The sequence below is a fragment of the Fusarium tjaetaba genome (assembly GCF_013396195.1).
Source record: "Fusarium tjaetaba strain NRRL 66243 chromosome Unknown NRRL66243_c0000265, whole genome shotgun sequence".
In the NCBI taxonomy this organism is placed as follows: domain Eukaryota; kingdom Fungi; phylum Ascomycota; class Sordariomycetes; order Hypocreales; family Nectriaceae; genus Fusarium; species Fusarium tjaetaba.
Genome location: NW_023501461.1, coordinates 1 through 13,047, shown reverse-complemented (window position 1 = coordinate 13,047; position 13,047 = coordinate 1). Strand labels below are relative to the sequence as shown.

Sequence of the window (13,047 nt, the reverse complement as noted above, 5' to 3'; positions counted from 1 at the left end):
ATTTTGCGGTTCTGCAAAAGGGGAAGACGCGTACTTAAATGGAGGACGGAACAGAGTTGAAGAACCCACATTAGTCACGTTGCAGGGCCCATGTTCACTCGATCTGCCGTGAGTTCGTGAAATTGTGCACGTGAACGGCTTGGTTTGCCATGACTCACTGGAATATAGCTCAAGTGTAATAGACTTCAGGCTACCAATCTATCATTGGCTGCGAAATAAGCTTCACATCGCTTTCCAATACTTAGTATAGCTTTTTACTTTCAAACATCATTAGCTAAGAGTCAAACGAGACATCACAGGAGTGAGTTTCTTTGGACACGCAAGGATGCACACATCATCACACAGATATCTCTTGATGAACCGAAATTGAAGCCTACGGATAAAAGTTTTATGGTCCAGACTATAGATGACCGCTTTTCAGGCTCTTCTTGATGTAAATTATGATGATTTGACTTCTCGTACTCTTCTTGCACTTTAGCCTGACAGTATGGCGAGTCGGACTTATGACGAGAACACCCAATCAATTGGACAGTGTGTGCACTCAGAAAAGGTGTAGATTAATCTTAAACGTGGTGACTTCTTACAACAAGCTGAATCGACAGGATCCTGGTGGCTTGGCCGCGAGCCACTGAACTACTGTCACGGCGACGCGCACTCTCCTCTTCGCTATGTGTTGACAAAAGGTTCACCCCACCGCCATCAGTTGCCATATATCCGTATCTTACCAGATATTACTAACATGCACCATGCACACTTGCTACAGCACTGGGCATAGATAACTACTTGGAGACCCAACCTTCCACCTCCTTAGGGGTCTCTGTTCTGCAGAAACTCCCACTTCGATGTCTGACTTACTCTTAAGCTTGCTTGCATCCCGTTATCTCAGCACTCATCTTGCTACAGACGAAACTGTCATATGGTATGGTCAAGTTCCAGTGGGAAATGGGCCGGGAGGTCACGCGTGATTTTCTATGATGCAAGCGGCTTTCATCTTCCCTCACCGTGGATCTGCTGACGCGTTGTTCCATTCGTTTCCACCTTCACTAGTCCTACGTGACTTCACACCTTGAACGCCTGATCACGGCAGCGGCTATCGCACAGCCAGACAGCTACTCAGCGATCCGCTATCAGGACAGGCAAGATATCCTCTCTCAGAAGCCAAAAGGCCAGCAACTTCTTGTGTTACCGCGGTCCTAATTCACGAAAAAGAATACTTGCTGAAACATTTCACCTGAGACTAAGCCATGGATATTTATAAAAAGGAACATTTCGGTTCAACATGACCATAAATAAGGAAAATAGTGTCTACAAATTTCATCTCGCATACAAAAGGATTCCTGTCAGACCCTCTCCATTGTTCTCCCTCACCCAGCCCTAGGTCAGCACGATTGCCTTTGCCGCCAATTGCAGATCAAGATGGCTTCCCTCGAATATCCTTGTGAAGTACGTGCTGTATTTGGTATTGTAGTCGAGCACATTCTCCTTTAAAGTTGGTGTTTCCGGCGCGAATAAGAGAAGAGGGAACAAGCAGGCTTTGATGATGTTTTTTTCACGATCTGCAAACATGCATCGCTCCATACGTGTATCATCAAAGGCTTCATCCGGTGCATAGTAGAAGAACTTCAGTCGCGTGGTGTTCGATGTGAGTTCGATCTTGAACTCCAGCGCCATTGTGAGAAACAAAGTGAAAACGTCACCTTGCCTTGACGCTTCTTCTTGGTCTTCAGCCTCGCCATTTGGAGAGACGAAGAAGAGATCCAAGTGTTTATGAAGGATAAGATCCAGTTCATCAACCTTTCTTTTGATGATTTCGGGCTCATGCTTCCTGATGAGATTTGTTAGAACATTGCTGTCTTCTTCATGAAGCTCAGTGGGACCCGCTAGATCATGGATTAGCCATGGCCTTCCTCAATGCTGCAAGCACTTACAGATATTAAGGATGAGCTCCCGATAGGCTTCCGCCACAGGATTAGGCGCTTGAATGAATGCTGGGAAGGCTGGCTCGAATACCATTTCGATAACTGCTGAACCTACTAGTCCTAGGAGCAACTTGTCTTTCGAAAGCTTGGACTCTCTGACTTGAGAAATGCAATCTTCCAGGTTTCTCTTAAAGGTAACAAGAGCCCAGGACTCGACGAGATCACTGCAAGAGGCTTGTTTGTCTGGGTGCTTCTGAGTCATGTCGGCATGCTTGGGAACACGCATTTTGCATATTGTAAAACGAGCTCGCGTATGCCCCGGAGATTTCTTTTGAGCTCATACCTGGATCGTTGGCGTTGAAGGTTCTGCTGCGTCCGGCCCTCACGTGTGTAGACTCCAGAAATTGCTGAAGTGTGTGCAACACGCGGGCGTCGGGTTTGTAATGTTGCTTGAGCTCTTTCTTGAGCCGCCCATTTTCGATCAGCGACGCAATTAATCGGGTTTCTATTTCCACTATTTCTCTTCTAGTGGGCGGTAGGGAATCGGCGAAGCCTTTCTCGACGGAAGCTTCACCCCTCTTTGGGGATGAGTTCTCGACAAGTTGGTTAATCGAGCCGAGGGGCGATGAAGCTTGAGATGACTGTTGCGCTGCTGTTATTTGACCGGGGTCTACAGAGGAGACTTGATCAACGAGGGCAGCGGTTGCAGCGCCTTCTTCGTCCGGCAATATCTGTGACCGCATGTTCATCAGCACGAGATGAGAGAAGAGTGGTATTATCGACTTGACGCGGCCATACTCACGGCTTTCAACTTCTCTGGAGAGTCCAAACGCGCATCGTCTGCAGACTGTCCAGCGCTGATGTCGGGTATACGGTTCAAGAACTGATCAACGTTCCTGGCGATCTCGTCTGGTAGGTTCAACGAATCGAGGCCAGATTCGAGCAAGTTGGCATAGTCATCATCGCCTTCCATCTGGCCATGCTGGCTCGATAGATGCTGCAGCTGTTTCTTCGCCTGGTCATTGGTGAAGGCTCGTTGGACAGTGTCTTGGAATTTGGGAAATGCCGTAGTCCAGAAATCAACGCCATTGCTAAAGCTCCATTGGAAGTGGGCTAGAAGCTGGCAGGTCTCGTCATGTTCCCACATTCTCTGCTGCCTTTGTTGCCTTCTACCAGGAACGCGCTTCTTGTCGGATCCCTTCCTTGGGGGGTTATCTGCGTACTGGACTGTCTTGGTTCTTTTTCTTAAGTTGTACGAGCTTTCGTTGGTTCTCTTTGGACTACGTGGGGTATTTGGATCCATCGTGATGAGTCTATCCAGCAACTTGTGAATTTGTAAAGTTGTAAAGGTGACGCTTGGGATAAGTCTTGTGAATGGTTTTTAGGCTTTGTTGATAATCGCGAGCTGTTGGTTCCTTTGTTTGACGAATGCCAGTGGCGTTTCTTTGTTTCACAGGCACCGGATATCTGCATATGTAATGGAACCACACTAGAGGAGCAACAGTGAATTGGCGGACCTAAACCTGCGGACACCCAAAACTCTGACAACAAAGAAAGGAGCAGACTGGGATTGTGCAAAGGTTCGAATGGGATAACATATGCCCTTGATGTTTCTTAACTATCGACAAATAAACAATCATATGTTTTCTGTTGGGTACAATCAAACTATAGAAATTCACAAAATTGACCACAGGTAGTTTTTCTTAACAGACAAACAATAATGCAAGCCATGTCACAGTTTGTTCCTTGCTTGTTTGGATTCCGTGGAGTCATCAGTGCACAAATTGTAGGACAATACCTCAAGCAGCATTTACTCCCTTGTCCCGTACAGAATAAGGCAGCCATGGCTGCCACCTACATGCCCTCCATGCTTATCTTTAAATGTCCTTCTTTTCTTCCTTTCTCTAAAACATTTCCTCCTTATCCCATATCATCACAATGCCTCTCTTTAAGACCCCGAGTAAACTTGTCGTTGCCGTTGACTTCGGCGAAACAAATTCTTCAGTCTCCTACGCCCTTCTCCCTAGAGGAATTCACCCAGAACGCCCTCATCTGGCCGTCAGGACAGTTCGGGCATACCCATATGAGATATCAATGCAAAGAGGGACTTCGATGTCCTTGGAAGTCCCAACGCTGATGCGATACCCCAACGACTGGGTTTTTCGACCTCTGGATGAGCTAAGGAGCGAACCACCAGGTACTATCCGTCCGGGGAATGACCGGGTACAATGGGGATTCCAAGTGCAGCATCATATGGCAAAGGTTATGTCACATTCTGACAACACACACTCTCTGCTGTACGGATTTAAGAATCTTATGAATCAATCAGAAAATCACGAAATTCAGAACCCCCAACTCGTCGAAACTCTCCTCCGACTATCCAAGAATGGTCCTTACTCAAGGCAGATCTCCCTTCACAAGATGGTGCTTTTGGTGACCATTGACTACCTAACAAACTTGCTCAGTCACGCTAAGTCTGAGATTACAGAGAGCACCATTATTACATCTACAGAGTTGGTCATTTGCGTCCCAGTGATTTGGAGACAAAGTGCACTGCGAGATATGCAAACATGTATCGCTATCGCCGCAAAGCGCGTCAATTTCCCAGGTGTTGACTTTGGCTACGACTGTGTCACTAGAGTGTTTATGATAACAGAGCCAGAAGCTGCAGCTACGTGGCTACTCTCTGGCCTTTCAATAATCGAGGTAACCAAATTCTTGGCTTGGAAATTTTGTCAACAAACTGACCAGTTATAGGAGGGAGACGTTTTCACGATCCTTGACGCAGGCGGAGGTACATGCGACGCCTTAAGTTATACTGTCACTCGCAATGTTCCTCTTCGGCTCGAGAGACAGCTGGCGCATCATAGCGGCAAGTAGCCTATACTGTACCTGTGGTGGGCTGTTCTGACTGAGTATTTTCTCTATGTGGTAACTGTGGTTCCGATGCACTGAACAATGGATTCCGGAAACTCCTAGAGAGTCTCCTTGCAAACCATGACTATTTGAATGAAGGTGGCGTAACTTTAGAAGGCCACATCCGCAAGTTGGCAGTCCATGACTTTGAGTACCTCGTCAAGCCTGGGTGGGTTGTCTCTCAGAAAAGCAAAGATTTGGAGTTCGAGGTCTTCGGGCTTCGGTCCGACCCCGGGAGTCGGAACCAGGCGAGAGACGATCAACCACCTTGCCCTAATCGACTGACAATACAGGCGTAAGTGCTTTACCGCTAGTCCAGTCACCAGATAAGTTTGGTCTGACCATCTTAATAGTGAGAGATTGAACAGCATCTACAGACATGTATGTGAAGAGGTGTCTATGCTTGTGACGAAGCAGCTACAAGCCACGGCACAACGTGGCCTGATACCCGACGTGAGTAGCGTTAATGTTTGCTGGGATGTGACTGAACTAAGAGAAACTAGCATGTCGTCTTGATGGGCGGCTTTGGGGAATCAAAGCCCTTACGAGCTCATCTCCGCAAGGCGCTGGCAAGCTTCAACGATGCACACGATTCCGATACTGCCTTATATGTCCCCGACGAGCGGGAGCGGTCAGATCCAACCCCCCACCCCCCCTCTTAATGGCCAGAAACTCATGATTAAGACAGGCTCACAACAATCGATGCTGTTTCCTCGGGGGGTGTTCTAAGAGCTCTGAACAAGCTCTACGGCCCTACTAGAATCGCAGGTTGCAGCTACGGTATCCGTTATGATGAGCCCTTTGAGCTTCCCAAGCATGCGGGACAGCCGAGTATCGAGGGCTTTGAGATGAAACAGGAGCTATTTGTACCAGCCATTCAATGGATTGCGAACAAGGCAAGCCTTTACTGTTTGCACCACAGAAGAGTTGGTCACTGACAAATACAACTAGGGTCAAGACATCCCGCCATCGTTCCAGACATCGGCATCGCGTTGCCAAATGTTCCCTTTCTGGAACGATGATGGTACAATCAAAGAGGGGCCCTTTATTTGCCAGGAGGAAATATGGGTTTCAGATGACACCTACCTAGACCACCATATTTATCTACACGAGCTTATCACTAAGGGTATGGCCCCTGAGACATGACCTACCTTAGTAGTCAGCTAGCCAGCCTCAATCAACCAACACTGACATTTCATCTTAGGTGCTCAGAAAGTTGGTGTTCTCAGGACAGATGTCGCGCACCTACTACGCCGGCCGTTGCTGTTTGCGAAAGGGGGAGTGCAGGACCCTAGTGACAATCGCCCCATGGATTTATACTGGAAGGTCCCTTATGAGTTGGTATTGACCATTGACGGCCTAAACATGAAATGTGAGTCTTTTCTTTTGTTACACTGTTCAACTTTCAAGCTGCCTTCCACGCCGAGATCCGCAAATTTGGCACCCTACGCCGCAGACACTAACCATCTACGATCAATAGGTGTTCAACTTTTCAACGGGCATCAGATTGGAGAACTGAAGGTGGGCATCGCGCCAGGATTCACACCAGGAGCCAACTGATCACGTCTTGGTCGAGGCAATCAAACAAACTTGTAACGAAGCACAGGATTTGACAGCCTTCGATCCGCTTATGGTACAGAGCTTTGGAAGACTTCATGATGCTTCTAGGGAAAGAAAGAGTTTTTGTTTTTTATTTATTTATCTTGGCATCATTTTACATGTTTTACATTATTCTTCCCATTTTCTCAGATCTAATCAGTTATCCTCCAACTTCTCAAGCGTAGCGCTCCGCTGCAGGCTGAGTTGCTGCCATAGGTTCCTTGCCATTTCCCATTTGTGGTGGTGCCCAGTTCTGCATGGGGATATTCTGCCCTTGAGGAGGTCCGTAATACTGAGGCACCTGTTGGAAACCTTGCGCTCCGGGGCCCCAGTAAGCCGGTCCTCCAAACACCATTGTAACAGGTCGTCTCATTGCGGCGTTTCGCTTCTGAGTATCGATACACGCGCCGACGAATAGGATGAAGTGCCAGAGCCAGATGAGGCAGGTAAACACTGACAGCGCAATAAAAAGCGTGCGTTTGCTGCTAACCTTGTCGCTGCTTGTGCAAATGTATCGTCCTCGTGCAGAATTGTATTCGCAGTCTTCGTCGAGGTAATCGAACTCGCTATAGTATGCGCTGAAAGTGCTCTCGAGACCGCCGACGATAGCGGCACCTAGCCAGATGAAGAGGGAGATGGCGACGTGGGCGCCAGGGTGAATTCCAGCCTTCCATTTGCGACCGAAACGAGTGGCCAGTTCGGCGATATCCCAGATCATAGCTACGACGAACTAGAGAGTGTAAGTACATGACATCAAATCAAGGGGGGTCGGAGACCGTACAAGTGGACAAGCACCGAGCGCGACCAGACCCAGTGTCTCAGTACTTCTGAGCGCGCCCGTAAGACCAAGTCCAACGATACAGCAAAGGATATCGATCCCGTGGAGTGTGAGCTTGGTGATCATCCAGGCCTTGGACTCGGCGACCCGAGGGGGCGTCCATTGCTGCTGAGCAGGCTGTTGCGGGTACGGCGCGTAAGGGGGTCCATAGCTGCGAGGGTCTCGCTGGAAGCCAGGTTGCTGCTGTTGCTGCTGAGCGTACGTCTGAGGGGCATGTTGCGCATTGGGAGGAACAGCGGGAGAAGCTGCTGGCGCAGGATCAGTTTGGGTAGCAGATTCAGGCGCCATTGTACGAAATACGACGGATTTAATAAAATATAAAATGGAACGAAAGGACGCGCCCCGGGAATGAAGGTAGCGCACAGCGATAACGTGTGAAAGAAGCGAATGGAACGGACGAACGAATGACCGGAAACGAAAAAGAAGAGCCTTGTGCGAAAAGAAGGGTAAGACACTGGACAGACTTTATTATTTAAGAGAAAAAGGAACTATTAGCTCGCTTCCAGCTGTGAAACCCCCCGGGCCATTATTCGAGATTGAGGCGTTGGATCAGGACCCCTGAGCCTTGCAAGGAGTAAAACCGCGTTAGTCCCTCGTTTCCATTGGCTTTGCTGCAAGGAGTAGCGCGATGAGTGGAGGTCATGATCCATGGATGGTGATCTAAGGGGCTTGTCGGTTACGGGAATGGCGATTTGTTTGAGTGCCCTACGGAATGGGGATTGCAAGAACCATGTTCAGTACCTCTTCTAGTTCCAGAGCAGAATGGGCTGTAAAGCCAAGGCCGCTCGCGTTGGCTCTGTTTTTCTTGAGGTCCTTCATTCAAGGCTTCTTTAAACATGAAACATCCATGGCTGAAAATGGGATCATGATGCAGGTAAACGCACGAATTGTCGGGAATAGAAACCAAAATCTTTCGAAAACGCCACTAACAGAAGAAACAAAGCGAAATTTTCCTTTTCATCCTTGGCGGCCGCCGTTGAGAACCTCATGGTTAGCCGCTTTGGGTATGGGTCTGGTTGCAGCTAAGATTAGACCTACTAGGGGACAGCATGAGGAAATCGCCGAACCTGAATGCCAATTCCATAGGGCTATTATGCTCAATGTCCCTTTCAATGAGTCAGTCAAACTGGACCCAACGAAAGACAAGGTTGAACTCCGTAAATCTCTAGCAATACGGAGTACTCTCCCACTAAGCAATGCCTACCTAGCCTTTGGTCAAGTGCCTGGCCAAGACGGGCAACGGATGTTGTGACATTGATACATCACTTCTGCCGGCTTGGCACCAAAACGTCCCATTGAGATCATTCGTCTCTGTCGGGAAATCACCGATATGCTCTGTGAAATGAATGCGATGGGTATCAATCGAATCGTCTCCTGGCGCTACTTCGGCGACAATGCAAGCGCTTATTTTGTATATATAATATCCAAGATCTTCCCGTCGCATACACCATTTATTCTCGCTGTAGAACCACCATGAGACCCATAAATCCCAACATCACTGTCTTTAGCCAAGGGTATTCCGATAGAAGAATCGTCACGTAACCGACGAATGGCATGTATCCCACAACGCTTCCAATAATGTCACTTCGTACGAGGTAGTCTTGGTTCTTGGCGTAGAGCTCGGTATCGTCCGACATGTTGTTGTCTCCCTTGGTGAGAAGCTGAGCGGTGTCACTGCACATCATTAGCCATTGCTCACAACTCCTGCACAAACAACGTACCCCTTGCCAAACTTGCGTACAACTCGGTGCACAATAGGAATGTCCTTGTCCTTGACGTTGTAAACGACAACCTCCCCAATCTCGGTCTCCTGTACTAGGTTTCGGTTCCAGAGGAAGAGGAGGTCGCCTCGCTGGAAGGCGGGCTCCATGGAGCCAGATAGAACGACGACGATCGGGGACGGTGAATCGCTGATAACGGAGAGGCCTTTCCACATCTGCGACAGGTTAGCTTTCGTCCAGGCGCTGAACAAGACACGTTCGCACCATGAAGGCCGTAGAGAGGATGAGCGCAAAGTTCATGAGCTGCGCAGCAGCTTGCCGCGGGTTTCCAAGAGCCGACAGCATGGTGAGGGATTGTATATGGGTGTCGTGAGGCGAGAGGATGTTGTTGTAGAGCTAGACAACTCCACGATGCAACTTTCGCGCTGGAGCGAAATGGACATCTGGCTCATGGGAGCTCGGGGAGCACGGGCCACCTGGTCTGGAACAGCTGTGGCATTTTGAGGCTGGTGTTTTGTGGCGGTGCTGGATCAAGATGGTCCCCATAATTTCAGGGACCTTGACGCTATAAATGGTCTAACGCGGGGGGTGTCATGCTCAAAAGAAGGTGATGTCATGACTGCTTGTGAAGCATGAGATCGATGTCATAGGCGTTGCAGGCGAGTAAGGAGCTTGGTATTTAAAATGGTCGTCTCTGCTGGTCTTTTTCCTTGTGTTTACATTCTTCTTCATAATCTCCAAATTCTACCGATCCAAGCATTTTGATCTTCACCAGAACCAACTCAAGTACCTGCACTTACACCAATAACGAGACTCAAAATGGCCGACAACAACAACCAGCAGCCCGGTCTCATCGGCAGCCACGCCCAATACGTCAAGGGAGCCGCAGAGGTAAGTCCTTCTCAATTCCCCCCGCGAACTCTCACTCACACCTTCCAGGCTACCATTGGCGCCATTACCGGCTCTCAACCATGGAAGGCTTCTGGTGAGCAGGACAAGGCAGCAGGTCTTGCCGATATGAAGAAGGCCGGCGAGCTTCGAGCGCAGAACGACCCGAACCACGAGAAGGGATATGGAAAGGTCGAGGAGGTTGCAGGTAGACTTACCGGTTGCCAGGGTATGGAGCGAGAAGGGCACGAGAGCGCTGCGCCCAAGCAGGAATAAACGAATTGTATTATTGATGAGTGTACGATAGAACTAGCATTGCGATAAGTTGAGTTGATTGACTCGGCTGATAATACTGAAATCTTCATAAATTTAGGGTCCCGAAACGTGAGGGCCTCTCACTCTTGCCTCCTTCCTTTTCGCATCGCCTCTCATGCGCCTTCCAGTTGTGACTGCCTTCTTCGCTAACATCACAGCACCTTCTTTCTTCAGCTGCTGGCCGACACTTACCTACCACGATGGCTTCGTCCTCTCGTCTCTCTTCTTCCCGGCTTCATCATCGCGTTTCTTTGTCTCGTTCAGCATCGCCTCTTCAACGCCTGATCCCCTACATTTCTTGGCTCCATCGGCTCCTCGCTCCAGCATCACCTCACTGCAATCATTTGTTTCACCGCATCTTTTTGATCATCGATCTGCACCCTCCTCGCCTTCTTTGCTGCTCCCGCTGAGTCTCCGTGATGGATTCAGCACCTCTCCTCCAGAACGCCGATGGCCTCCCCAGCCCCAATGTGATGCAGGATCATGTAAGTCATCTCCACGATGCTTTGGATCATTTTCCCTTGCTGACTTGATGGTTTATAGCCTGCCTTCCTTCGAGCATCTCACTCCCCGTGGTCATTCATTCCGCAGAATGTACTCGTTATCTTGCGTGGAATCGTTTTGTCGCTTGTCACAGCCGTGGGAATCCTCGTCCTCAATTACGAGATCCACGAACAAAGCGAGTTCTCTGATTGGCGCATCGTCTTCGACTTTGCCAACATCAGTCTGTTCTTTGTCTTTCTGTACCAGCTCAAGACCTTCGTGAGTTTTGCCTGAGCATTGTCTCCGCTGTTGCTGACCTCTCTAGTCTTGGACATTCACCCATCTGTACTATCCCCACCATCATGATCGACACATGGGGGGCTTGGAAGGATGGCTCATCCGAAGAATGTCGCTCCCCAAGCACATGGGTAGCCTCCGCAAGCAGTTCTACTTTACGCTCTTCTACACCATCACTGCTGTTTTCGCTTTTGCCAATTCGACCATCTACTTCTTCATCACGCGCCAGCACGATAGTGATGACAACAGTGGCGAGCCTCAACCCGAGCCTCAACCCCCCAACGGTACCGCTTCGCGCGTCTGGGCTCCATATGCCGAACAGACGCCTGCCGCTCCATGTAAGAGCACTTTCCTCATCGCATGTTTGTCAACTGACCATAAATAGTCACCGACATCTTTGGAGAGGGATGGTTCCGTGCCTTCATCATTTTGTCCTTGTACGCGTTCGGTTCTTCGGTGATGGTGTTTGAGATCCTTGTTCTCAACAGCATTCGACGTCCATGGGTAAGTCGGTGTTCAGTCACGATAACAGCTTACTGACTTTGTCACCAGACTGTCGGAATCCACCTCATCGGCATCATGTTTGCCGCCACAGCTTACCTGGGTTGGGCGGCCTTTGGTCACCTCGTCACCAAATACTACCCATTTTTCTGGCTTGACAAGAACGAAGTTGGGTCGGACGAAGCGATTACTCTTTACTCCATTGGCTTCGTATTCTTGATGCCCATCAGTGAGTTGTCCCTCTGATTTGTAAGGTGCAAATGCTGATGACCACAGTGTACATCCTCATGCAAGGTCTCATCGCTTCCCGAGAGAGCGTCACACGATCAAACTCTGAGGCTCGGGCAATCGCTGCTGCCCAAGCAGCCCTTGATTCATGAAGGGGTACGAATTGGGAATGGTGATGGGTGCTGGAATTTGTTTGACGGTCAATGATGGATTGAGGAAGTCTGCCGGTTGAGTGACTTGATGTGATATAGATTGATACACCTGGTTGGGGTAGGGTTACTCGAGACGTCTTATTAACCTCTCAAACCTAAAATTGACTCGACTTCGCAGCAACGAGACCTTTGTAAAACGTTGATAAACGGTCTGTGACAACGTTTCGCCGAAGTAACTCCCATGGTTTGACTGATTCAGGTTGAAAGCCACGGCGCAAGGCCTGTAACCGACATTCGGGTTTATAAGCGTCTCGGTTGTGAAGCGTGCAAGATGCGCCTGTAACATTGCGGCGTCGTGAAGCTACGTGCGACAAGGACTTGGCAACACCACCTTGGATGCAAATCAACCAGCCCCGTTGTAGGATATTCACCAATCACACGCAAAGATCTACTGGCACAAATGGCAGGGCTCGGTAGCGTCTTCACACAGACCGTCGATTGGGTACCGGACGGATGAGTGAGTTGGTGAGGCACCACCAAGACCACGACAGGGCATTTTACTGAGTGGTATTGCACGGTCACATCGAGAGGTTGGAGTGGCGATAACACGGATGAATTGATTGGCGTTGACACGAAACGAGCCTTGTTGAATCGCGGCGGTGCAATAACAACTAGGAAGAAAAGCCGGGGAAGGTCAAAGATGACGGTGAGTCGACTCGAGTTGGGCATTGACATTTTGAGCCTTTACACGTTGCAGGGGTCTTTGGCTGAGATAAAACGTGAAGTGAGTGTTGGCAGTTGCAGCCTCGACAACGAGATCAATGCAAGATAGACTCGGGCTTCAAGATCACAAGAGATTTGAAATCAGATTATTAATTGCAGTGTTTAAATGAACCCAACAATGGAGGTCGGGTTGCATTGCAGAGGCTATAAGTTGTGTAGTAGAGTCGCTGGCTGCCTCATGCTCGGGCATCCTTGAACCCCGCGGCGTGAGACAGACACCATCGGCATAAATACAGGCTTATCCCCCCATACCCCCGACTTTCTTCCTTCACCAAGAGGATATCGTCTTGTCTTGAAGGACATATCTCTCCGCCCGGGCCCATTTGTCAATCTTTTCTGTTGTGCGTCGCTCTTTTCTTCTTCCCTTTTACTCTCTGTCTCTTCGCTCTTTTCGTCACTCTCTAGCC

The 13,047-nt window shown here is 49.2% G+C and overlaps 6 protein-coding genes across 6 annotated transcripts; 3 read left to right on the top strand and 3 right to left on the bottom strand.

Annotated features, from left to right (window-relative positions):
* Positions 1–1,374: 1,374 nt before the first annotated feature.
* On the bottom strand, positions 1,375–3,222 carry FTJAE_11007 (uncharacterized protein; the record flags this gene model as incomplete). Its single annotated transcript, XM_037343906.1, has 4 exons — positions 1,375–1,880; positions 1,929–2,162; positions 2,263–2,650; positions 2,722–3,222. The coding sequence occupies 4 exons, from the start codon at positions 3,220–3,222 to the stop codon at positions 1,375–1,377; spliced, it is 1,629 nt and encodes a 542-aa protein (XP_037201920.1).
* Positions 3,223–3,857: 635 nt separating this feature from the next.
* On the top strand, positions 3,858–6,395 carry FTJAE_11006 (Hsp70 chaperone protein; the record flags this gene model as incomplete). The annotated part of the gene is made up of 9 exons (XM_037343905.1): positions 3,858–4,625; positions 4,677–4,713; positions 4,935–5,130; positions 5,189–5,288; positions 5,339–5,466; positions 5,524–5,701; positions 5,787–5,961; positions 6,040–6,207; positions 6,316–6,395. 9 exons carry the CDS (start codon positions 3,858–3,860, stop codon positions 6,393–6,395), a joined length of 1,830 nt encoding a protein of 609 aa, XP_037201919.1.
* A 214-nt stretch (positions 6,396–6,609) lies between these two features.
* Positions 6,610–7,560, bottom strand: FTJAE_11005 (uncharacterized protein; the record flags this gene model as incomplete). Its single annotated transcript, XM_037343904.1, has 2 exons — positions 6,610–7,164; positions 7,216–7,560. The coding sequence occupies 2 exons, from the start codon at positions 7,558–7,560 to the stop codon at positions 6,610–6,612; spliced, it is 900 nt and encodes a 299-aa protein (XP_037201918.1).
* A 1,163-nt stretch (positions 7,561–8,723) lies between these two features.
* FTJAE_11004 (signal peptidase I) lies at positions 8,724–9,338 on the bottom strand (the record flags this gene model as incomplete). Its single annotated transcript, XM_037343903.1, has 3 exons — positions 8,724–8,946; positions 8,994–9,208; positions 9,258–9,338. 3 exons carry the CDS (start codon positions 9,336–9,338, stop codon positions 8,724–8,726), a joined length of 519 nt encoding a protein of 172 aa, XP_037201917.1.
* A 474-nt stretch (positions 9,339–9,812) lies between these two features.
* FTJAE_11003 (csbD-like domain protein) lies at positions 9,813–10,157 on the top strand (the record flags this gene model as incomplete). Its single annotated transcript, XM_037343902.1, has 2 exons — positions 9,813–9,884; positions 9,933–10,157. The coding sequence occupies 2 exons, from the start codon at positions 9,813–9,815 to the stop codon at positions 10,155–10,157; spliced, it is 297 nt and encodes a 98-aa protein (XP_037201916.1).
* A 458-nt stretch (positions 10,158–10,615) lies between these two features.
* FTJAE_11002 (uncharacterized protein) lies at positions 10,616–11,857 on the top strand (the record flags this gene model as incomplete). The annotated part of the gene is made up of 6 exons (XM_037343901.1): positions 10,616–10,681; positions 10,740–10,958; positions 11,005–11,314; positions 11,362–11,480; positions 11,529–11,706; positions 11,754–11,857. The coding sequence occupies 6 exons, from the start codon at positions 10,616–10,618 to the stop codon at positions 11,855–11,857; spliced, it is 996 nt and encodes a 331-aa protein (XP_037201915.1).
* Positions 11,858–13,047: the final 1,190 nt, after the last annotated feature.